Raw genomic sequence first — 25,291 nt, 5'->3', positions numbered from 1 at the left:
AAGCTTCTGGCAATTAGGTCACCCAAATCATAAATACACTTGTTTGCATCCCTGGTTGAGAGCACTCAAGCCCATGGGAGTGGGTACAATGGCATGAAGAAACCTACCTCATGGCTACCGGTGATTGTCTCTCAGAGCCTTTATGAGCAATTACACCATTTTGAAAGAACTACAATGTCTTCATTTTTTTTCTATTTTAACAACGACACACTTTATTCTTTTCATGTTCACCAGGTTTGATCGTGGGTTGGGTGGGTTTGAGATGGATTTGCGCCTTCGCGATCATTTGGCTGGTCTGTTCAACGGGCAGAAAAAGACCACAAAAGATGTGAGAGAGAACCACCGGGCTATGGCCAAGCTACTCAAGGAGGCCCAGAGGCTAAAGACAGTGCTTAGTGCAAATGCAGAATTCATGGCCCAGGTGAGTCCAGCTACTAGAACAGTCATTTAGTCAAGAATATCACCACGATAATGTTATTAATCAACAATTTAAATTCATGTTGAAATTTAAAATCTGACAATTAGTGATGTCCCGATCCAGTCACATAATTTTCAGCTGAAAATATTGTGACCTTTTTAAAATTTCAGAAGATGAAAAACCCAAAGTGAGCAAATATTCCAAAACTTGTCAAATGGAATAGTAGAATCTTAATTTTTATTTTTTATTTCATTAAATTCAAGTAAAAATATTATAGAATTTTGAACCCAATTTTAAGGTTTTTTTTTGGGGGGGGGTTATTTGTCATAGTGACAGTAACAGACCCCATGCACACACAACCAATTACGGTTCAGCTTCAGAAAACAGGTGGGCTGTGATTGTTTATTACCTTGGGTCCTGAGCAACTGTGATGTAATTTTCAGTCAACAGCATGTGGCAAAATGGCCGCCCCCTGAGATGGCTAGAAATTGGTAGAGACCCTGAAACCCAAATGTATTCAGTATACAACAAAAACAAAGATGAGAGCTTTTTCTTCTTACTGCATTGCCGAGGTATCGGATTGGGACTTCGTATTGGCAGATACGTAAACTCGGACTTGGGTGCTAAAAAAAAGTGTGATTGGGACAAACCTTCTGACAATAGTTTATTAGTATTGTATTTGTAGATGATATCAAGCAGAAAGATTTGTTTCTGTGTAATCCTGAGAATACACACATCACCCTACAGTAGAACCTCGGTGCATGGATTTAACTCTCAGACTAGTGTATGCGGCGGCAAAGCATAATATATCTTCCCATTAAAATGAAGGGAAATAGAATGAATCCATTCCAGTGTTAAAAATGTATGTAATACAAAATTTGTATAAATTGTCTGGCGTTGATGGAAAGTACCTGTACATTTTCTGTGCTTGTATTCTGCAGTTTGTCAGTTTGGTTGTGCGTCAGTTAGCCATATTAGCCCTTTAGCTTTGGGCCCAAGCCGTTCTGTACTCAGCTTTTCCTCAGCAACCATGCTGTGTATTTAACAATCTTTTGAACTGCATCTATTTTAATCCACAGATGATTGTTATTCCGTGTCGTTGACTATTTGCATACTGTAGAGTCAGAGTTAACAATGGTTGCTCCTTGCAAAGTTACTGTGGGATTGTGTGGAATTTGTTAAAACATATGTCAGTGTTTTATAATCACACAAATTATTTTTTTATGGCCACTAGATGGTGTCATTACTCTGTCTTAAAATATTCCATGTTTAGTATAGTGGAGCATATCTGCAAGGCTCCAGACTTTGAACTTAACTAAGCACAGTGGCCCTTAACCTGAAATTCTAGGGGCAAGTAGAATATTTAGGGGCACACACAGTAATTTGACTCATATTCATCAGATACATTTTCACTAAATTACTGATAAATGGGCTGAAAAGTTTTCAGCAACAGAAAAATATTTAAAAAATGACAATTATTAAACAAAAAAAAAACATTTACTGGTTGCACTGGTGCAAGTAGTAATTATAAGATAACCCTGTCTCAAACTTGTCTCAAAAATGTCAACTTTTAGGGGCAGTCTGGAGCCTATATAATACATTTCAACTGAGCTTCACATAATTGAAAGTCAAACATTTAAAAGCAGTTGTGAACAAGAGTTGGACATTTAAAAGCAAAGCATTAAGTAAAAATTTGTATAACGTTTTTAAAATGCTTTGAAATGACCCTGATAGGTATTGGAAAATACCTTAGTTGTTAACCTGGATTTAAAAGGGTCACAAACATTTTTTTTTTGCTGATAAACTGCTGTCTACATGTCCTGGTCATTACTTTGACATTTAGTGCATGCTTGCTGAAAGCTTGAATTAATGGCAAAAAAACGTCTTTGTGGCGCCATCTTCAGGTTCAGGTCAAACACTGGGATGAACACAAATTGGCTGTTTAACTAATTGAACTAGGAATATGTTCATGAATAGGTTTGTTGAAGAATGGAGGTACCAATGGACATGCAATGCGGACAGAGCACTTTTTCTGAGAAATGTGTATTCACTGTCACTGTGCCATTAATAGAATCATTATGGAATCCTGTGTTTCTTCAACGTCCTCCATGCACCAGGAAGTAGTCTGCTAAAACTAATAACTCAAATCTAAAAAGGTTGACTTTGTGGGTATTATTAAATTAGTTAAATGAATTGATCATTGCAAGCCAATAAAACAACCACTGATGGCAACATTTGAGCCAAGTCTGCAGCCAATTCTGCAGCCTGGTCATATTTGTTTTTAATAACTGTGCCCCACTTATCTAGGCATTTTTTCTACAGACCATCACACTGTGCTGATGTTTTTTCAGGTCGAAGGATTAATAGATGAAATTGACTTCAAGGCTAAGGTATCCAGAGCCGAGTTTGAAGAGCTGTGTGCGGATCTATTCGAAAGAGTGCCTCACCCGGTGCACGATGCCCTCACTGTTGCAGAAATGAGTCTGGTCTGTATTCAATATTAAGTCGCATTATATGGATAATTTTAGTGCCAGTAATAAAAATGAAAGTAATTTGAAATCCATTTTTTTCAACAATAGGATGAAATTGAACAGGTGATTTTAGTTGGTGGCTCTACCCGTGTCCCTAAGGTTCAGGAAGTACTGCTCAAAGCAGTGGGAAAGTAAGTGTCAACTTGGAAGTCTAATCTTACTTAATTGGCATGTCTCTAGTTGAGGGAATGGTGAATTACAGCGTTTTATTCTCCACACTTTTTTGGCTGGCAATAACTCCCACATAATGCATCCGATTTACACCGTGCAAATTTCAACTTGCTTTAAAAAAATCCATGCCTACCGGGCTGCCTACCTATATGTCATCTGATTCCACGTTTCAGTTCTTAGTTTTCACAAAATTTAACATTTAAATATAAACATTTCCTTATTCACTTTCAATGGGACTGACGTTGAACTTTTTCCAAGTCCCTCATACATACATACATACAATTTATCATCATTACCAGCTGTCTGATACTGCTCGGTGGCACAGTTGGTAAATTGCCCAGTAACCAGGAGGTCGCAGGTTTGAATTCCACCTTCGACTGTACATTGCAAATTTATACATGGCCATTATGCTAAGTGATATACATATTTACCAACTGACTATCATATCAGGAAATGGATTATAATTTCACTGAAATGATTAAATTCATGTTAGCTTTCAAATACAGATGACACTTTTCCAAAAAAAAATGCCATTAGCCATGATTTTGGACAAGTAGAGTTAGCCCGGTGGTTAGAGGAAGTGCCTGCCACCTTGTTGAAATCTCACTTGGCCCACATTTTATTACATTCGATGGTTTTCTACCAACTGACTATTAGATCAGGAAATTGATTATACTTTCACTGAAATATTTAAGCACATCCATTCAAATCTTAGCATTGAGCTTTTCAGCATTCGCACGCAATTTTTGCAGAAATTGCACTGTCTAGTGCACATACGGACTTGATAATTCTGTTTACTTGAACTTAAATTGCAACGCATTTTTTCCTGATAGAGAGGAGTTGGGAAAAAACATCAATGCGGATGAGGCGGCCGCCATGGGAGCAGTGTATCAGGCTGCTGTTCTCAGTAAGGCCTTCAAAGTCACACCATTCCTGGTCCGAGACGCAGCTGTCTACCCCATTCAGGTCAGTTCACGTTAGCCTATGGACATCACGCAACTTTTTTAATTATTCCTAATATTACTTTACAAAAAACAATCCCTAATATTCTTTTATGTACTGAAAAAGAACAATTACCTGTTTTTTTTAAAACATCTTTGTCACTTTTCTTTGATACCTTATTATTTTTCCAGTGACATTTACTTAGATTTTGGTTGTAATAATAATCCATTCACCACTTCCGTCATATGTGTCACTTCCTGTTTCCCCCACAATACACTGTTAAATGAGTACTGAAGCACTTGTAGAAGCACCTTTTGCTGCAATTACAGCTGCAAGCCTTTTGGGACATGTTTTGCACGTTATTCCTTGAAAACAGCTCCAGCTCAGGTAGGTTAAAAAGAGCGTTTGGGAACAGCTGTTTTCAATCTTTCCATAGATTTTTAAAATTAATTGGATTCAGGTCTGGACTTTTGTCTTGGCCATTCGAACATTTACATATGTCTACAGTTGTGGCCAAAAGTTTTGAGTGACACAAATATTAATTTTTACAAAATCTATTACCTCATTTTTTATTACGGCAATATGAATGTACTCTAGAATTTTATGCACAGTGATCAGATTAATTGAAATTTGCTAAATCCATATTTCCTAAAGCGGATTCAGTTGCGGGATCGGGCCACCACCAGTGTGGAGCTTGCTCAGGATTGGCATCAGGCAGGTGTGAGTGCATCTGAGGCTAAGACTTTTGGTGGATGGCCTGGTGTCAAGAAGGGCAGCAAAGAAGCCACTTCTCTCCAAGAAAAACATCAGGGACAAATTTATATTCTGCAAAAGATGCAGGGATTGGTCTGCTGAGGAATGGGATAAAGTCATTTTCTCTGATGAACCCCCTTTCCTTTTTTCCAAGGAGAGCTCAGTATTGTTCATTCGATTTGACATGTCATCATTGCTCTCCTTTTTTTATTTTTTATTAAAAAAAAATTATATATATATATATATATATTTATTTTTTTTTCTTTTTGTATGTGGAATGAATGAATCCCCTTTCCGATTGTTTGGGGCATCTGGAAAAAAGCTTGTCTGGAGAAGGCGAGCGCTACCATCCGTCCGGTGTCATGCCAACAGTAAAGCATCCTGATATCATTAATGTGTGGGGTTGCTTCTCAGCCAAGGGACTGGGCTCACTCACAATTTTGCCTAAAAACACAGCCATAAATAAAGAATGGTACCAAAACATCCTCAGAGAGCAACTTCTCCCAACCATACATAAACAGTTTTGTGACAAACAATTCCCTTTCCAGCATGATGGAGCACCTTTCCATTAGGCAAAAGTGACAACAACGTGGGTCAGCGAGAACAACATCAACATTTTGGGTCTATGGCCAGGAAACTCTCCAAACCTTAATCCCATTGAGAACTTGTGGTCAATCCTCAAGAGGCGGGGTGACAAACAAAAAACAACAAATTTTGACAAACTCCAAGCATTGATTATGCAAGAATCAATGCAAGAATGAGCTGCCATCTGTCAGGATGTGGCCCAGAAGTTAATTGACAGCATGCCAGGGCGAATTGCAGAGGTCTTGAAAAAAAAAAAAGTTGATACTGCAAATATTGACACTTTGCATACATTTATTTAATTGTCAATTAAAGCCTTTGACACTTAATTATATTTCAGTATGTCATAGTAACACCTAACAAAAAGATCTAAAAACACTGGAGTAGCAAAGTTTGTGAAAACCAATATTTTTGTGTCATTCTCAAAACTTTTGGCCATGACTGTAGTTCCATTGTAGATTTTGCTTTGTTTTTAGGATCATTGTCTTGTTGGAAGGTAAACCCCCGTGCTAGACACAGTTTTTTTTTTTTTTTTCATACTCCAAAAGGTTTTCTTTCAGAACTGCTCTGTTTTGGGCTCTGTGAAAAAAGGCAGCCACGGCAGATATGAAGCTGCCAGAATGCAGTTTCGCAGGTGGCTTGTGGGAAACATCAAACGGGACATTTCATGATTTTCTTTGAAAAATGGCTTTTTTTCTTCTCTTTCCACTCTTTGATTAAGGCCAGATTTCTGCGGCGAATGACTAATAGTTGACCTATAGACCGATTCTCCCACCGTTAGCTGTGGATCTATGCAATTGTCCAGAGTGATCATGGTCCTCTTGGCTGCATCTCAGATCAGTGCTCTCCTTCTTTGGGCTGAAAGTTTTTCGAGCAGGGGCACCATCTTTGGTCCTCGATGGCACCTATCCAGCATGTTTTGGATGTTTGCCGCCTCCAACTTGATCAGGATGAGCTGATCATATGAATCTGGTGTGTTGGAAGAGAGGAAACATCCAAAACATGCTGGATAGGTATCCTCAAGGCCCGGGTCTTATTAGATTCACAGCGGTCTGATACTCTCTCCATTTTAATATGATTGAACAGTGCTCAGCGAGATAAGAGAGTGCATTCATACTAAGACTAAATTACTCACAGGTGGACTCTATTTATCATCATCATCAGTCAAATAGGTCATATGTGTCAAACTCCGGTCCTCGAGGGCCGCAGTCCTGCAGGTTTTGGAGGTTTCCCTCTTCCAACACAAGCTGATTCCAATCAGCAGGATCGTTATCAGGCTTGCTGATGAGCTGATCATATATCAGATGTGTTGGAGAAGGGGAAACATCTCAAACCTGCAGGACTCCGGCCCTCGAGGTCCGGAGTTTGACACCTATGATATAGGTCAACAATGGATCATTCCGAAATCATCAGGGAACTTCTGGAGTCACTTTGCTGCACGGATAGAAAAAGGGGATTAATTATTTCTCATGGTTTACTTTTCGGTTATTTGTAAAAAAAATAAAATAAATGAAATATTGTATGTATTTTGTTTCACTTAATGAAATTATGATGATTTAATCTTTGAAGCCTGAATTGTGGCAAAAGGTTAAAGGGGGGCTAATACTTTGGCAAGGCACTGTATAGTGTAGCCCACTTGTGCTCAAGTTCGGTCCTTGAGAGCCCCTATCCAGCCTGTTTTCCATGTTTCCCTCCTGCAGCACAGCTAAATCTAATGATCAGCTAATCAGCAAGCTTTCCAGTAGCCTGATAACGATCCTGATCATGAATCAGGTGTCTTAGTGGAGAGAAACTCTCAAGGACCAAACTTGAGCTCCCCTGGTTTAGCCGATCGTGTATTGGTTTTTACTAGGGGTGTCAAGCGATTACAATTTTTAATCATAATTAATCGCAGGACTTCAATAGTTAACTCACGATTAATCGCACCTTTTATATCTGTTCTGAATGTACAATAAAATATTTTTGGAAGTTTTCATACTCTTTAACATAAAAGTGGAAATAAATGTTAAACTAATAGAAATATGGCTGCATATTTTAGTTATTGATACAGTAATTTCATAATTCATAAAATTTAGTTAAAGTTAAAAAGATGTACTGTAAAAAATTAGTGTGATATTGATTTGTGTCCAGGTCATATTTCTGCCACTAGATGGCATAATTGCATTTGCAAGACTTTGGTGACAGCTCAGTGCATTTTTCTTTTCATATTAAGAGCTAATCTTTAACATGAAGTAACTTGTGACATTCTTCACATTTTTTAAATTGTACAATACAACTTGACCCTAGTCTCTACAAATATATGCATTATTATTACCTTTATTACTGCTAAATTTTGACGTGGCTGTGTCTGTTGCGTTGCGACTGGAATTCCCCAAGTACAGGCTTTCTAGGTAAGGGGTAGTCATTATTTACGTCGTTTTAAAAAAATAGTGGTGTTAAAGGAACTTTAAATTAACTCAAAATGAACACACAAATTTTGACACCCCTAGTTTTTACTGAGTTTAATATGCTCAGCGATTAGGATGATTGCTGCTCATCCTATATCATGACCTCAGTCCAAAAAGGCATGGACACCCCTGGTATTACAAAATATCCCATTGAGGCATAGCTAATAATATTTAGTAAAAAATTATATTTAAAGAATTGGGCAGCAGATGTGGACATTAAGCAGTGTTTTTGTTGATGCCAAGTTGATGTTTTCTTTTAGTAGGACACCACCGTAACCCTCAGCACTTGTGATTACATTTTCTTAGGTGGAGTTCACGCGTGAGGTTGAGGAAGAAGGTGCCAAAACCTTGAAACACAGCAAACGTATCCTCTTTCAGAGGATGGCTCCCTATCCCCAGCGAAAGGTCATTACATTCAACCGCTACAATGATGACTTTGATTTCAACATCAACTATGGCGATCTCAGCTTCCTGTCGCAGGAGGACCTCAGGTAGCTTTTGTGTTCTGGAATTCCCATTCAAATGTACCTGTAACTGAATACCTCATTCATTTCTCTCATCGATCTTGTGAATTGCAGCGTGTTCGGCTCTGTCAATCTGACCACAGTCAAGTTGTCCGGAGTGGGCAGCAGCTTTCAAAAGCATGCACAGGCAGAATCCAAGGGGATTAAGGCCCACTTCAACATGGATGAAAGTGGAGTTCTCCTACTGGATCGGGTAAGTGTAACATTTTTATCATTTCAACTAAAGAGGGATATCCTGTGTCTTAATAATACCACATTGGATGTGCTTTACAAAAGGTAAAACTATACATAGCATTTCATGCCCAAATGATTTTCTAAATCCTCTACCAAGTATAGGAAGTAGGAGTGTCAGGCGATTAAAAATTTCAATCATAATTAATCGCATGATTTCAATAGTTAACTCGTGATTAATCGCAAATTTTATATCTGTTCTAAATGTACAATGAATTGTAAAAAAAAAAAAAAGTTTTCCTACTCTTAACAAAAAAGTGGAACAAAATGTTTTTAGTCATTAGCTGCTTTTCCACCAATAAGCCCAGGATATTTGAGTTCCAGGTAAAGGGAGTTAGTTATTGGCTGTAAAAGTTTCGCAGGTAATTTGTAATTGTGTTTCCAGAGCGTCTTAGAGTTCTTGGCAAATTATTCAAATGAGTTTGATGACGTATGAGTTTGATAAGCCCAGCCGCTGTAAAAACAACACCCGCTCATTTGACCAACCAATCAGTCTTGGTCAGTGCAGCCCGTCCCCTCAAAGTTCCAGCCTAGCTCAGCAAGATGCTGAGATAGTACTCCGATGCCCCCTGGGAAATTGTTGTTGGTGAAAAAACGCACAAACTGAATTTTACCAAGGTAAATTGAAAAGTTCTCCAGAAGTTCTGTCGGTGGAAAAGCCCCTATTGATACAGTAATTTTATGGTTGGTCTTCTTTTGCCACTAGATGGTATAATTGCAATTGTAAGACATGGTGACAGCTCTGTGCATCTTTCTTTTCAAAGTAAGAGCTATCTAATCTTTAACATGAAATAACTTGTGAAATTCTGCAATTTTTTTAAATTGTAAAATACAACTTTACCCTAGTCTCTTATTATTACATTTATTACTCCTCAATTTTGACGTGGATGTGTCTGCTGTGTTGCAACTGGAATTCCCCATCTACAGTCTTTCGAAGTAAGAAAAATTGTGGCGTTAAAGGGACTTTAATTAACTCAAAATTAACACACTAATTTTGACGCCCTAATAGGAAGTAATAACATTTTTTTTTTTCACAGGTGGAGTCTGTTTTTGAAACCATTGTGGAGGAGGAAGAAGAATCCACATTAACTAGTAAGTTTTTCAGTACAAAATAAAAGTTAAGGGACACAACTTATATTTACAGTGTATCTGGGAAGTATTTGCAGTGTTTCACAGTTTCTACATTTTGGTACGTGACCTCATCCAAAAATGGATAAAATTCATTGTTTTCCTCAAGATTCTACACACAAAACCCCTGACATGTTTTTGTTTTAATGTTAGCAAATTTATTTAAAAAATAAAGAAGGCTTCACATGTAGTATTTACAGCTTTTGTGCATGTTGAAACACACAGGGATGTGATTTTTCCGCTAATTCGCGGAATTCCGCTTTTTTTATCTCCCCCCCAAAAAAAAAAAATTACGATTTTTATTTATTTATTTATTTTTATTATTTTTTATTTTTTATTTTTTTTAGTAGTTCATTGTGTATGCACATGACTCCGACAGATAACATCTTCTGCTATAACAAAGACATTTGTGGTATGCTCTAATATGAGTTACTTTTCATTTGGTCATGATACAATTATTTGTTCATGAAATTTGAACTCTTCAACATTATTAATGTGTTAACTTAGTAATCACATTAGTTAGATATGATGATATTCTCAGTGATAGTTTTTAAAAGCAAAGGCAGTCCAATGTTTTTGAATGTGACTGATTTTGAGTTGACTAAAACTGCCATTTTATATGGGATAGTTCAATATACATTGAAAATTTATGCTGTTGTTTTGTCTATTTCTTTGTCATGTGAGTGCATTGAAAGTACTTAAAAACACGGACCCTGGACCTAGCTGGGTGCCAGCGGCCCCCAGACCCCCGGCTAAATTTCTCAGATAATTTCACTTTGGTCAAATCACATCCCTGAACACATTTGGCATTAATTGCACAGTGTTGTTCCTAGCTTATTAGTGTATTTGTGTATCAATTTAAAATATATTACCATTCCCTCCAACAATATTTAGCATTTGCTTAAAACAAGTATGAGAAGATAAATAGGTCAAATGGGCAAAAGGACAAAAAAGGGACCAATTGCCCAATATACACAACATGGGATAAGACTTGGACACTTAACAAGGCACATTTAGCAAACGTTACGCCAACAAGATTAAGGCAGCTAACAAACGCACTTAATTTTAGTCCTTTTATTTTGAAACCTATTGGCACCACTTGGTATACTACTTCATCGAGTTGACGTTTACTTAAAACTCATTTGCTCCCGAAGACGTATTTATATTATTTTACATATATACAGAAGGCCTTGATGCAGACTGCATGAAGCCATGGTAGTTATTCCAAAAACTGCCAGCAGGTGGCAGCAGAGTTTAAGAGCTCAACCAGGGCCATGTTGCAACAAGCTGTTGCCACTTTTTGAAACGGATTTGTGAATAATGATTAAACATAGCTATATTCTAATGCTAATTGCTGCAAAATTGAAACGGATAGAAATATACTTTTTTTTCTGATGAAAGAAGAGACTCTAATCTTTCTTTTGGTGTAGGTTCCATGTTTTTATAGCAATAGAACACAATATACTGTGGGCCTTGCAAAATCAGTCAAAATCCATTAAAACAACCGGGAGCAAAGGGGATTGCTTCAGGGAAAATGGCTGAGAGTGAATTAGTTAAGACAGTAACAGTAATGGTAGGTGGCTTCCCATCATGCTTTATTGCTGGGCTGTGTTATGCTCTTTGATGTGGTGTTTTTGTACATACAGGGTGTAATGTAGTTAGTTTTGTTTCTAATCATGTATTAAAATTTTGCTACTATTACAAACTGCACTGAGACCAAGTTGAAGCAATGGAGGAACGAGTGTCGGCGAACAAAGAATAACGAAGAACTTGGCGGACGTACTGTAACGACTGGAGAAATCAGAATAAATTTCAACATGCCAGAAAAAAATGACTTCTAGGCAGAAGAAACAATATTATTCAGTACATACTGGAGAAAGCCGAAGGCTGTGACCCCACTTCATTCCTTAAGCATATTAGTCCTGTTATTTATTTATTTTTACCCCTGCTGTTTGAACCACTGATCGTGCAGTGATGTCACAGACTTGGTAAGCTTGTAGCCATTTAAACGGGAGAAAGAAAGTACCAACTTCCAATTCAACAAATGACTATTGTCAGTTTTTTTACAACCTATACCATAAAAACTTGGAAGAGTGCATATTAACAAAAACTTTTATTTTTGAAAAAAATTATCATTGGGATTTTTTTAAAACATTCACATTATTCCCTAGCAGTTGATAACTTGAAAATTGTTGAGTGCTGATTTATCAAATCAGAAGAAACATAATTTGGGACATGGTGTATATGATGATTTTTGCTGCTGCACAATAAAACGGAGTCCACCTTTTTCTCTCTCTCAGAACTGGGTAACACAATTTCTACAATGTTCGGAGGAGGACCTCCAGAAGTTGCCCCAAATGTGACTGAACCAGTCCAGGTAAATATATTTTAATGGAAAATAGTGGATATGATGACACCTGTAAAATGCCAACATTTTTTTTTAGGACTTTTACGCAGTCCAATAAAGTTTACAACAAATAAAATACGTATGTCTGGAAAATACTGCTTTGTGTTTTCAGGATGAGGAGGATACATCTGGAAAAGAGGGCAAGGATGAGAATAAGGTGGAGAGTACCAAAGAGGAATCAGACAAAAGTGTGACAGAGGAGAAAAAGCAGGAGAAGACGGACGATGCAGGCCCTTTGACTGATGACAAGGTAAATATGAAAATTGATTGTCAATAGATGATGTCTTATCATGGACAATATCAAGGCTGTCATGCAAGTAAACAATTCTTAATTGTAGTTATAATGAGGGCTGATGGTGTGAAGACTGGTTGCACACCATACAGCGCTTTTTGAGAACACAAAACTGATAATGGTTTTAAGGCTAGATCAGCTTTTAATGGTACAGTCCACTATTTTGAATTTACTATGGAATTTTTTCCCTATCTTTGGAAAAAAAAAACTTTCACAAAATAAAACGGCACTGATGAAAACGAGTCAAACATGCCAGCTATTTGCACAGACACGGCATTGTTCCTGAATATAGATAGAATAATTAATAAATTGGTAATCCATTCATGAACATCCACTTGCATCAAAAATTATTTCATATCATTGTCATTAACCAAATCCAAGATCATTCTATGGCACGCCACATTTTCACAATCACATTGCACGTTTCACCAACATCATTTTATGACATTCCATATCATTTAATATCTTTCTACATCTTGTCATTTCATATAATGTAATATATTTCAACAAGTTTCATCTACATATTTTCCGCCATTCCACTTCATTTAGTGTCATTCTACATGATTTAATACTTTTTCATTCTTTTTCATTCAGTATTTCAGCATTCACACACAATTTCGCCAGAAAGTTTTTTTCTAGGTATGATTTATTTTCTTACTTTTTTTTGAAGCGCTTGTTTCACATTACTTGACGATTCTGACCAGTTCAACTAAAAATCCAAGCCATGGCGGCTATTATTTTTCTCATTCCAACAATTCAGTTTTCCCACAATGACACATTTTCACCCCAAAAAATTCCCCATTCATTCCCAGTGACACATTCAACAGATTCACATTGTTCCGATTTTCACACACCATTTTTTTTTACCAATGTATTGCACATTTTTCACCAATATAATTGCACATCATTCCATATCTTTAAATATGCTTCCATATGTCAATGTCATGACACATTTTTCCATTTACAAATATATCATTCCACATTATTCTGTATATCATTACAGATATATAGTACCATTTTACATTATTTGATATCTTTCAAAAAGCTTTTCATTTCATTCAATATCGTTCCACATCATTCCTCTATTTTGTTCTTGCAATATCATTGTCAATGTCATGCCACCTTTTTCACTATCACATTGCACATTTTTCACGAAGGTTTTCACGTCATTCCTTATCATTACATATAATTTCATATGCTTTAATATCATACCACAATTTTCATCAACATATATACAGTATTCCACATTTTTTCACCAATAGCATTCCACATCTTGCAGTATCATTCCATATGGTTGAATATTTTTTCATTCAGCATTCACATGTAATTGCATTTACTAGTTGTTTGTGTAGGTTTAGTTCAAGTAGACTATAAAAAAAAATAGTCCAATTTTATGACTACTTCATGGATGGAAAATCCAGGTACTGTAAATCTAAAGGGTTCATATACAGTACGTCTGAAGATGGGTTAATATGAAAACAAGCACGTCATATGCGAACCAATGTGATGATTAATATGGATAATGAAATTTCCCATTACCGTTAAAATAAGGTAGAACATTTATTCTGTTACAGGAGGGACAGGATGATGAAAAGAAAGCCAAGGCAGAAAGTCAAGATGAAAACGTGGCTGTACCTGTGAAAAAGGCAAAGATCTCAGAAGACATCCCGATTGAGCTCATCATCAACGATGTGTTGGATCTCACTGATAATGACCTTAAAGCTTCCATAAAGAAGTAAAGAATTAGTTTTCATTCCTGTAGTTCCAATCTCCTTCTCTTGCTTATCAAGCAAACATATTTTGATTTTTTTCAGGCTGCTAGATTTGACAGAGCGAGACCTGGCCAAACACGAAAGGGAAAAAATGCTCAACACCCTGGAAGCTTTTATCTTTGAAACTCAGGTAAGCCAGCCATCTGTTTATTTTTTTAGGCTTGTCCGGGTTCTGGTCCTGGGTAATGTTTCCTCTAAGCTGCACGCGTGTGCAATTAATTCATTCAAACCCAAAAACTTAAATATGTTTTTTTTAATACTCAAACAGGGCAGTTTCCAAATAGTCGTCTGAAGTTAAACTATATTAATGCTAGGGGTGTCAGGCATGATTTCAGTAGTTAACTCATGATTATTCACAAATTTTATATCTGTTCTAAATGTGCAATATTTTTTTTCAAAGTTTTCATACTTGTAAACATAAAACTAGAAAAATTCCCACGGGACCACGGAACTGGGACTGCTGACTCTTGCAAGGTGGAAACACGCATGTACTGTACTGTATGTAGTACTTGTAGTAGCACTTGTAAAAAAGCAGTATTTAAATGGCAGTCCATTACATTTAATAGAAAAAATAAAAAAATTAAATAATAATAATAATGTGTTATTTTTGAAAATGTATTTTAAAAAATGGAAATGAGCTGAACAGTTTAAAATTTAAACGATTGAAATCGGTCAAGAAATGTGGAAGTAATCACCATAAACTAAAAGTATCTTACTGTCCCTTTAAGAAACATGCACATTGACGCACACGCATTGGACTAACACGTTGGAGAGAGACGTCAAGTACTCACGACTTAACGGTTCAAGATGCACATTCAAGAAATGGCTCGTTAGAACGGCAAGGGTTTGGGGAACACGAGCATGTTGTCATTTTTTTAATCTGATGAAAAATGACCAAATGAGAGCAGGTTGAAAACTTATGATTTATCAGAAATGGAGAGAGGACGGCGCCTGAAATTAACATGTAAAAGGCAGGCGAATTAGTCCGACTTCTCCTCGCTTATGATGAAAATAAAGGTACTAAATGACACCTTAGCCAAATAAAAGTTAGTTTGTCTGAAAGAAGACACTTGTGACTACAAAATGTGAGAATTTGATGTCTAGTGAGCAAAAATTGGGGCCATGGTGACGAGTTGAAGTGACGTCGCGCACCCACATTCTATTGAGATTGAATGAGAGACGCACACCTCAAAGAAGAGCCTCCCACGACTTAACGGTTCAAGATGCAGATTCAAGAAATGGCTCGTTAGAACGGCAAGGGTTTGGGGAACACGAGCATGTTCTCATTTTTTTAATCGGATGAAAAATGACCAAATGAGAGCAGGTTGAAAACTTATGATTTATGCAAAATGAAGAGGAAAAAGTCGCCCAAATTAACATGGAAGAGGTAGGCGAGTTGGTCCGACTTGTCCTCACTTAAAGGGAAAATAAAGGTACTAAATGACACCTTAGCCAAATAAAAGTTAGTTTGTCTGAAAGAAGACACTCGTGACTACAAAATGTGAGAATTTGATGTCTAGTGAGCAAAGATTGTGGCCATGGTGACGAGTTGAAGTGAAACTTTTGCAAATAGAAGTAGACTTTTCTTTTTTCCCGCCACTCTAAAGTTAATTGGTCAACAGAGTGCGGTAGAAGCCTAATTCACTCACTGTCTTTGAACCCGCACAGGGGGGAGAGCTTTCATTCCTTAAAAAAGATTTTGACACTGAGCTAAAGATGGGAAAAATTCCTACAAAATGAGCTAAAATTCGTATCGGTCGGATAACGTATGCGTTTTTCTTGGAAAAAGGTGCTTGATCTGTAATTTGTTCCCCCTTTCTCCATTCATTTCCTATGAGAGTTTTTGCGTCGCCATGGTAACTCGGAATTCCTAGAAAAGTAATGCCGCACCGAGTCAGATGGAGCCGCATCGTTTGATACCTCATTTGTCCCGGTGCGATCTACGGTACGGGCCGCATTTTTGCGGAAAAATCTCGGGATTTTCTAGGGTGGAGAGTAATATGTGCTGCTTTCAGCAGTCTCATAATAAACCCATTTCCTAGGTAGAATAACAATATGTGCCTGCTTGCTTCGCAAGCAGTCCCATAATTAGGGGTGGGGAATGATAAACTAATAGAAATATGGCTGCATCTTTTAGTCATTAATACAGTAATTTCATAATGAGGTAAAATTCAAAAGATGTACTGTTAAAAAAAAAATTGTGATATTTATTATAATATATATTATTTTGCCACTAGATGGCATAATTGCATTTGTAAGACAGCTCAGTTCATTTTTTTCATATTATAAGCTGTCAAATCTTTTACACGAAGTAACTTGTGAAATTCTAAACTTTTTTTTTTTAATTGTAAAATAAAATTTTATCCCAGTCTCCACAGATATATGAATTATTATTAAATGTGTTACTGCTCAATTTTGTCGTGGATGTGTACAGGCATTCCAAGTAGGGCGGCCATCAATCGCGTGTTTAAAAAAAAAAAAAGAGTGCTGTTAAAGGAACTATAAATTAACTTTCTGGGACCCTTACAGGACAGGAGGATGATGATGAAGTCCACATGTTATTTTTCAGGACAAGTTATACCAGGAGGAATACCAGCTTGTGGTCACAGATGAGGAGAGGGAACAGATTTCCTCCAAGTTAAATGAAGCCTCAGCGTGGATGGATGATGACGGCTACACCGCCACCACCAAACAGCTTAAGGAAAAGCATTCTCAGCTGAAGACTATGTGCAAGGACATGTTTTTCCGGGTGGAAGAACGACGCAAGTGGCCTGATCGTCTGGCTGCCCTGGAAACTATGCTCAACACTTCCAGCATCTTCCTGAGGTGAGCATTCACATCAGGATGCTACTTTTATTACATTTGAGTTGTTTTGACATTTTTCCCCCTCCATTCTCTCAAAGGAGTGCAAAGCTAATTCCAGAAGATGATCAATTTTTTTCTCAAGTTGAACTGAATGCATTGGAAAAAGTCATCAATGAGACAATGGTAGGTGGCTTATTCATTTTTGTTCTTTACTATACTATGGTTCTAAAGTTAAATAGAAACTTTTAGCCTTTTTTTGGCACAGTTTTGATGGAAACTGAGCACTTTTCATGCCTTTTGAGCTAGCTTCAATGCCCTAACAAAGTTGGGATGATGCCAGCGTAGGGAATGTAGGCTTTAACACCTGACATGCACGTTCACTATCTGATTAGACATTTCTGCTTACTGTGTACAGGGCTTGACTTAACTTTTTTAGCTATCAACTTTCTCAGTTTGTCAAACCAGAACATAATTCGGGGTGGGTGCAGGGTGGGGGTAAGTACAGCAGAACAATGCATGCTGTAGCGTAGCTTAGCGTATCGTACTTTTCCATGAAGTATAGTAGTTAAGTTAGTAGGTTTTATTGACTGACAGTGAATAGAGAGTTTGTTTGCAATTAATAATTTAACTGTTAGGGTACTTAATGGCAGCATAAATGCCTTAAATGAAACTGTATATATTTAGCAGTTAATATTGATTTATTTGCTAAAATCTATCAAATTCTAAATTAATTCTTTGGAGCATTTTTCATTATGTACTGAGATGCTACCTTTTGGCATCTGTGTTTAAACATTTTTACCTAATGAAAGGGGAGGGGGTTACATAAAAAATAGGGATAGTGCCGATAATTAGTAGTTTTGATACATATCATTTCCACACACAAAACCCCCCCTGATAATTTTTAAAGAACAACCTATATATCCCAATATAGCAAATTCCCTTAAAATTGCATGAAATTATTAACAATTATATATTTTTAATGTGTTCATAAGACATCAGTGGCCTTGTGGTAGAGTGTCCGCCCTGAGACTGGGAGGTTGTAGGTTCAATCCCTGCCCAAGTTCTACCAAAGACTAAAAATGGGACTCATTGCCACCCTGTTTGACACTCAGCATTACGGGTTGGAATTGGGGGGTTAGATCACCAAATGATTCCCGAGCGCGGCCCCTGCTGCTGCTCACCGCTCCCTCAGGGGATGGGTCAAATGCGGACAATCAGTGGTACTCTAACTTTTGTATAGAACACACAATAAAATTAATTAAAGAAATAAAACAAATACTCAAGGGGCCAGAAAATAATTTAGGAATTTCTACACTTTAACAGTGGTGTGGCAACTCAAGTTGTCATTGTCTAATTCAACTGTGGCGTCTCAGTCTGACCACTGGGTGGCACTCACGTAACGACGTACGTGAAGAAGAACTAATCTTATGGCATTTTAAAAGCGCTCTACTGCAGTGCTAAGCTACAAATGAGAAGTTAGAAAATGTGAATTTAAATAAATATATATATATATAAATATATACTGTAGATACAAAACTGAAAGTAAAATAAATCAAGGAGCCAGAAAGTAATTTAGGAATAACTACCATTTAAATAATAGTTGTCGCAACTCCAGTTGTCATTGTCTAATTCAACTGAGGCGTCTCAGTCTGACCACTGGGTGGCACTCACGTAACGACGTACATGAAGAAGAACTAATCTTACGGCATTTTAAAAGCGCTCTACTGCAGTGCTAAGCTACAAATGAGAAGTTGGAAAATGTGAATAAAATATATATATATATATATATATATATATATATATATATATATATATATATATATATATATATATATATATATATATATATATATATATATATACTGTAGATACAAAACTGAAAGAAAAAGAAAATAAATCAAGGAGCCAGAAAGTAATTTAGGAATAACTACCATTTAAATAATAGTTGTCGCAACTCAAGTTGTCATTGTCTAATTCAACTGTGGGGTCTCAGTCTGGGTGGCACTCACGTAACGCCGAACGTGAAGAAGAAATAATCTGACTGCAATTCAGAGCAGCTCTACTGCAGTGCTAAACTACAAATGAGAGGTTGGAAAATGTGAATTATAAACAAACAAACCTGTAGATAATTCTAAAACTGGTTGTTGAGAATTACAAGACTGACCAATCCCGAATGTCTGGTACAAAAGCTGTTGAAAGAGAGAAGATGTCTTTTTGAAGTAATGCATGAAAACCGCACCATCTTTCCAGACATGGAGGAATGAGACTGCCGCTGAGCAAGAGAAACGTTCTCCAAAAGAGCGTCCAATCTTGCTCTCCAAAGACATTGAAGCAAAGCTTTCCCTGCTGGACCGAGAAGTCAACTATCTGCTCAACAAGGCAAAGTTTGCCAAACCCAAGTCTAAAGCCAAGGCCAAGAATACCACCAGCTCTGAGAAAAGCAGCAAAGCCAACAACACGGCTGAACAAAAAGTCGTCCCTCCTGCAGAGGAGAGCTCTGACAAAAGTGGTGGGTGACGCTTGCACACTGTAAACATAATCAAGCATCGATATGTGATCAACAGAATACCAGTACTGTATGTTGACTTATTGTTTCAAATATAGAAAGCCTAGAAGACAAGCCGCCAGTAGATGCCGCGCCCACAGAGGAAAGCACTGCTCAGATAGAATCCGACAGCCAATCACAGCTCACAGAAGAAACAAAAACAGGTTGGTTTGTTGTGTAATTTTATGATGACAGAACATTTTCTATTGTTTCTCTTTGTCTTCATTTTCAGGAACTGAGAAAGCCAAAGTGGAGAACCACATAGAAGATGAATTATAACAACTGGAACTGGGAAAATAATCACAATATTTATTGACGGTGTAAATGTTTGAAGTTTTTCATTTTTGATCTGATTGATGATGTTATTGGTTCAAAGACTGGGATGACTTGTCTCTGTTCTCTCATGTTAGTCTGGGCAGCATACGCTTCACACTGTGATGAAGAAATTTAATTCACTAACTTTGTTTTTTTGTTTAAGTTTATGTTGTGTTCTCTGCACTGTATTTGTATCCTAATCATCGTCGTATGCTGAGACCGATGTCAACCCTCCCGACAGCCCAACGTGCATCCCTGCCAACCCTGTCCTTGGAAGGAGCAAGAAAAAAAACTTGTACAATTTCGGTATCACGCAATCACCTTATTGCCTCTGGAGTTGATTGTGAGCCCTCTGCCAGAAAAAAAAAACTTGTTTGAGTGTACTATTCCAAATAGTACTACAGTATGTTATTTCCAGTTTATTTGAGTGAGATGAGGCGCGATGTTTTTTTTTTTTGTTCCAGTTGGACTAATAAATATTAAATTGACAAATTAGAAAAATATGAAGTGGTAGTTGTCGATTGATGGTTTTCTTGTAAAAAAAAAAAGGGATTGTAAAGGTCTTTAAATAGAATTTTCCTCTCACCTCTGCGTTTCCATGACTTTGTTTTGTGATATTCTTTCTTCATGGGCAAGTAGATCTTTAATCTTAATGCACCGCCAGCATTTCATGTCCGTTAATGTATTACTGGTTAATGAAAAGTTGACAAATTAAAGAGAAAAGTAACGGTAATTGGTCATTGAAGGTTTTCTTGTTAAAAATTAAATTAAGGGTCTTCACATTTGTCATTTTCTGCTCGTCTCTTGTCAATTGGGCCTGAAGATTTTTAATGCAGCGCCAGCATTTCATGTCTATTTTGAATTATTTGTTTAAAGCATTACAATCCCTGTATTTCAAAAGGATGGAACAATTATTGTTGACAAGGATGAACCAATATAAATGACACGTTTATATTTTTTCTGCATTTTCTAATTAAACCACATGAAAGGCTCTGTTCTGTTGAACATTAAGCTTGTTCTAAACTAATATTGCTTTGTCAGTTGTCATTTTTTTTGAAAGGGGATATTCGAGGATTCGCAATGCTAATGTATTTCTTGCCTGTAAATAAAAAAATGTTTTTAAATTCTTTTAGTTTAGTAATATAATTAGCTGAGGCAGCACAATTGATACTTCAGGGTATCCAAAGATTATGCCAAATTTAATAAATACAATTTAATCGGAGTTTCTAAATGTTGAAATATATTGAAGTACATATTAAGCATGCAGGAGATTTTTGTACATAATGTGCTGTTTATTAATGTACAAAAACGAAGTCTATGAAATGACATCCGTGTTTAACATGATTGACATTTAAACACACACTTGTTTAGTTTAATTCGTTTAAGGAACAAGTCATATTTTGTCCCCATATTTCATTTTCCACACCCTATGAAAAAATAATAATTTGTTCCTCGTATTTCTACTTTATTTACAATCACATAATTGTATTAATGTTATTAAATCACCCACTTCTAGACTAAAAACGTGTTAAGTGTTCAAGCTGTTTTGAGTGTGATGTTCATATATCTTATTTTGAATTCTTTTTAATTTGGAAGGCCGCTACGTACTTCTGTTTCCTGTTTCACGTCTCCATTCGTCATTCAGCGCATGCATTTATTGTTAACTTGTGCAAAACAACGTTAACTTATCGATGTCTGTCCAAAACAAACTATCTGAACATAAAAGTTATTTTAAACAGTCAGTTACGTCTCACGAGGAAACCAACATGAAATTGCCAAAAACGTCATCTTGATTGGACCTTTTCTTCTCTAGACTCCTAGTGAGGTGGATTTCAACATTTTGTGGTAAATAGCGCCAGTTACTGTGCAGGAGGGGCATAACAGTTAGTAGGCGTCTGATTGGAAAAAAATATGCTGGCAGGCTGCATTGCGAAACGTGCGGCGCTGTGATAAATCAAGAATGTGACACTGCCACCAAATTGAGGCGGGTTATGGCTCACTTGAATCAGCTTAAAGCGGATATATGTTTTATCCAAGAGACTCACATGCTAAATAAGGAAGTTACACGACTTAAAAGGAACTGCGTTGGGGCACTGTACCACTCTACATTTATTAGTAAAGCTCGGGGTGCTGCTATAGTTATCAGAAAAGGTATTCCTTTTGTGGTATATAAATCTGTTTTTGATATAAATGGCAGGTATGTCATGATTTCGGGAACACTTCAAGGTACACCACTTCTATTAGTCTGTGTCTATGGCCCTAACTGGGACAACGGTTCTTTTTTTACAAACATTTTTGCTGCTTTTCCGAACTTTCAAAACCATTATGTAACTATGGGGGGCGATTTTAATCTTGTTCAGGATCCGATGCTCGATCGTTCAGCTAATAAATCAGTTCCACTTAAGCGGTCGGCAAGGACCTTGCTCATACTCTCTCAGCAGTATGGCTTTACCGATCCTCGGAGACAATTATTCTCGAATGCTAAGACTTTCTCCTTTTTCTCTCATGTTCATCATACGTATTCACGTATTGATTATTTTCTTTTAGATGTGCGATTGCTTTCAAAGGTTGTATGTGTGGATCTGTCTGATCACGAGCCAACTTCACTTGATCTGGCCTTGCTTTCTCGAGTTGGCTCACCTAAAATGTGGAGGTTCAATTCTGTGCTTTTGGTAGAGGAATGTTATAAACAATTTATACAATCTCAGATTTCTTTATTTATGGATATTAATGATACACCGGATGTTACTAGGGGCACTCTTTGGGAGGCATTTAAAGCCTATATCAGGGGCCAGCTCATCTCATTCGTCTCTCATAGGAAAAAAGAGGAATATTCCACTATTTCTGGTCTTCCCAGGAAAATTAAAAAGGTTGACGAACAGTACAATGCTAATCCCAATCCCACCCTTTATAAATGACATGTCACTTTACAGATGGACTTTGATCTGGCTTCTACCACAAAGGTCAGAACTTGAATCTGGCGATAAAGCAGGGAAGCCTTAGCTCAGGCCAGGGTTGAGGCATCTGCTGGAGTAATCCCAAAGATAAAGTCTGCTTCAGGGGTAACCAATCCGTAACTAATCCGAGTCGTATAAACCAAACCTTTGCAGAGTTTTATGCTTCTCTTTATACTTCAGATGCTCCTCCCTTTCCCAATATCACCCTTAACAAAATTGACTTTCCCCAGGTAGATAATGCTACTTCAGGACCTTTGGTTGCCCCTATTACTCTTGTAGAGGTTCAGGAGGCAATTGGCTCACTCCAAAGTAGAAAGTCCCCTGGCCCAGATGGTTTTACTGCTGACTTTTATACAGCCTATTCATCTTTGCTTTGTCCCATCCTGAGAGACATGTATAATGAAGCCTTTGGCTGTGGCCGTCTCCCTGATACACTGTCGGAGGCCACTTTTTCTTTGCTTCTTAAGAATGACAAGGATCCTTTGAATTGTAGCAGTTATAGGACCATCTCCCTTTTGTATGTTGATTTTAAAATTCTTTCAAAGATTCTTGCCTCTCGTCTGCAACGTTTCTTACCTCTTATCATTGGACTAGATCTGACTGGTTTTATGCCAGGTCGACACTCCTCATCCAATACCAGACGCCTTCTTAACATCATCACCTCTAAAAGTTCCTTAGTGCCGGAGGTTGTAGGATCACTTGATGCGGAGAAAGCCTTCGACAGGGTTGAATGGGGCTTTCTACACAAAGTACTGGCCAAATTTTGGCATAGCAGGGCTTTCGTAGATTGGGTGAAGCTTCTTTATTGTTCACCGAAGCTTTCGGCTCGGACAAACGACATGTTATCTCCCCATTTCCTGTTACATTGTGGCACTAGGCAAGGCTGCCCTCTTCCCCCGTTGCTATACATTTTGGTGATAGAACCCTTAGCCCTTTGGCTATGCTCAGAAGTTAACTTTAAAGGCATTACGCGGGCAGGTACATTTCATAAGGTTTCTTCATATGCAGATGACCATCTCTGTCTCGGACCCTATTGACTCTTTTCCTATGATTTTTAATTTCTTAAATGAATACGGCGGGCAGCACGGTGGCTGACTGGTTAGCACGTCCACCTCCCAGTGCAGAGGACGTGAGATCGAGTCCGGGCTTCGGCCTTCCTGGGTGGAGTTTGCATGTTCTCCCCGTGCTTGCGTGGGTTTTCACCGGGTACTCCGGTTTCCTCCCACATTCCAAAGACATGCATGGCAGGTTAATTGAACACTCCAAATTGTCCATAGGTGTGATTGTGAGTATGGTTGTTCGTCTCTGTGTGCCCTGCGATTGGCTGGCAACCAGTTCAGGGTGTACCCCGCCTACTGCCCGAAGCCAGCTGGGATAGGCTCCAGCACCCCCGCGACCCTAGTGAGGAAAAGCGGTCAAGAAAATGGATGGATGGATGGAAATGAATACGGCAGTGTTTCTGGTTATAAGATTAATTATGAAAAGACTGAATTGATGCCAATTAACAGCTCTGCCAAGGAGGTTTCCCCTTCCATATCACCATTTAAATGGTCGGTTGGCGGCTTCCGATATTTGGGTATACAGATTTCTCTTTCGGATATATATATCGCAACAATTTCAGTCCTTTGATCAACAAGACAGAGGGGGACTTTGACTGCTGGTCGGCAATACTCCTTTCACTCGTAGGTCGGATAAATTTGGTCAAGATGGTGATTCTTCCAAAGTTTTTGTACCTATTTCAACACCTTCCTGTTTTCCCTAATAAGTTCTTTTTCGAGAAGTTGCACAGGCTGATTTCAACATTCTTATGGGTTGGTAAACCAAGCAGACTTTGTAAGTCGGTCTTGCAGTCTCCTAAGGACAAAGGTGGTTTTGCCTTGCCAGTTTTTAGATATTATTATTAGCAGCTAACATACAGAAGCTTTTGTTTTGGTTGTGCGAAGAGCCGGACATGCTGCCAGGATGGGTAGATCTCGAAAGGACACTGTCACTATTTTGGTTGCGTTCACTTTTGTGTTCGCAGCTCCCTCTTCCACTCTCACGTGTACTTGGCTGTCCTGTAGTGTTAATTTCTTTAAAGTTTTGGAATCAGTACAGAAAGCAGGTTGGGCTCTCTGGCCCATCTGTTCAGACTTCGGTTTACAGAAACTGTTTTTTTTTTAACCATCGAGAACCGATCCAGTGTTCCGGGTCTGGTATGACAAGGGGATATGGTCAGTTAATGATCTGTATGTAGACAATATGTTTTGTTCAATTGAACAGTTTTCCAACACATTTAGGCCCCGTCCAGACGGAAGTAAAGCCGACTTCGTTCCTCAAACAAATCTCGTACACACAGAAGCGTTTCAAGACTTGCGTGTGTCCAAAATAAGACGCTGAGGACGTTTAACGGCTGTAATGTATATGGAGTGACGCTGTAGCGCAGCCACAGGGAGTTAAAGGAAAGCATAGAAGACGAATCAGCGAAAAAG

At 37.8% G+C, this 25,291-nt stretch overlaps 1 protein-coding gene across 3 annotated transcripts in view; it reads left to right on the top strand.

The window, feature by feature from the left end:
- hyou1 (hypoxia up-regulated 1) overlaps nucleotides 1-20,890 on the top strand; it is a 28,322-nt gene extending 7,432 nt beyond the window's left edge. For all 3 annotated transcript variants that reach the window (XM_077546611.1, XM_077546610.1, XM_077546609.1), the window contains 16 exons: nucleotides 235-421; nucleotides 2,770-2,904; nucleotides 2,998-3,080; nucleotides 3,954-4,086; nucleotides 8,151-8,335; nucleotides 8,423-8,561; nucleotides 9,637-9,691; nucleotides 12,028-12,104; nucleotides 12,247-12,384; nucleotides 14,001-14,161; nucleotides 14,241-14,328; nucleotides 16,768-17,024; nucleotides 17,102-17,186; nucleotides 19,254-19,512; nucleotides 19,608-19,712; nucleotides 19,781-20,890. In XM_077546611.1, coding sequence (XP_077402737.1) covers nucleotides 235-421; nucleotides 2,770-2,904; nucleotides 2,998-3,080; nucleotides 3,954-4,086; nucleotides 8,151-8,335; nucleotides 8,423-8,561; nucleotides 9,637-9,691; nucleotides 12,028-12,104; nucleotides 12,247-12,384; nucleotides 14,001-14,161; nucleotides 14,241-14,328; nucleotides 16,768-17,024; nucleotides 17,102-17,186; nucleotides 19,254-19,512; nucleotides 19,608-19,712; nucleotides 19,781-19,827 — 2,134 coding nt within the window. In that variant the 3' untranslated portion in view covers nucleotides 19,828-20,890. The remainder of the gene's footprint in view (nucleotides 1-234; nucleotides 422-2,769; nucleotides 2,905-2,997; nucleotides 3,081-3,953; nucleotides 4,087-8,150; nucleotides 8,336-8,422; nucleotides 8,562-9,636; nucleotides 9,692-12,027; nucleotides 12,105-12,246; nucleotides 12,385-14,000; nucleotides 14,162-14,240; nucleotides 14,329-16,767; nucleotides 17,025-17,101; nucleotides 17,187-19,253; nucleotides 19,513-19,607; nucleotides 19,713-19,780) is intronic.
- Nucleotides 20,891-25,291: the final 4,401 nt, after the last annotated feature.

This window comes from Vanacampus margaritifer, chromosome 16 (assembly GCF_051991255.1).
Source record: "Vanacampus margaritifer isolate UIUO_Vmar chromosome 16, RoL_Vmar_1.0, whole genome shotgun sequence".
In the NCBI taxonomy this organism is placed as follows: domain Eukaryota; kingdom Metazoa; phylum Chordata; class Actinopteri; order Syngnathiformes; family Syngnathidae; genus Vanacampus; species Vanacampus margaritifer.
Note: the sequence above shows the minus strand (reverse complement) of the source record. Positions and strands in the feature narration are given on the sequence as shown.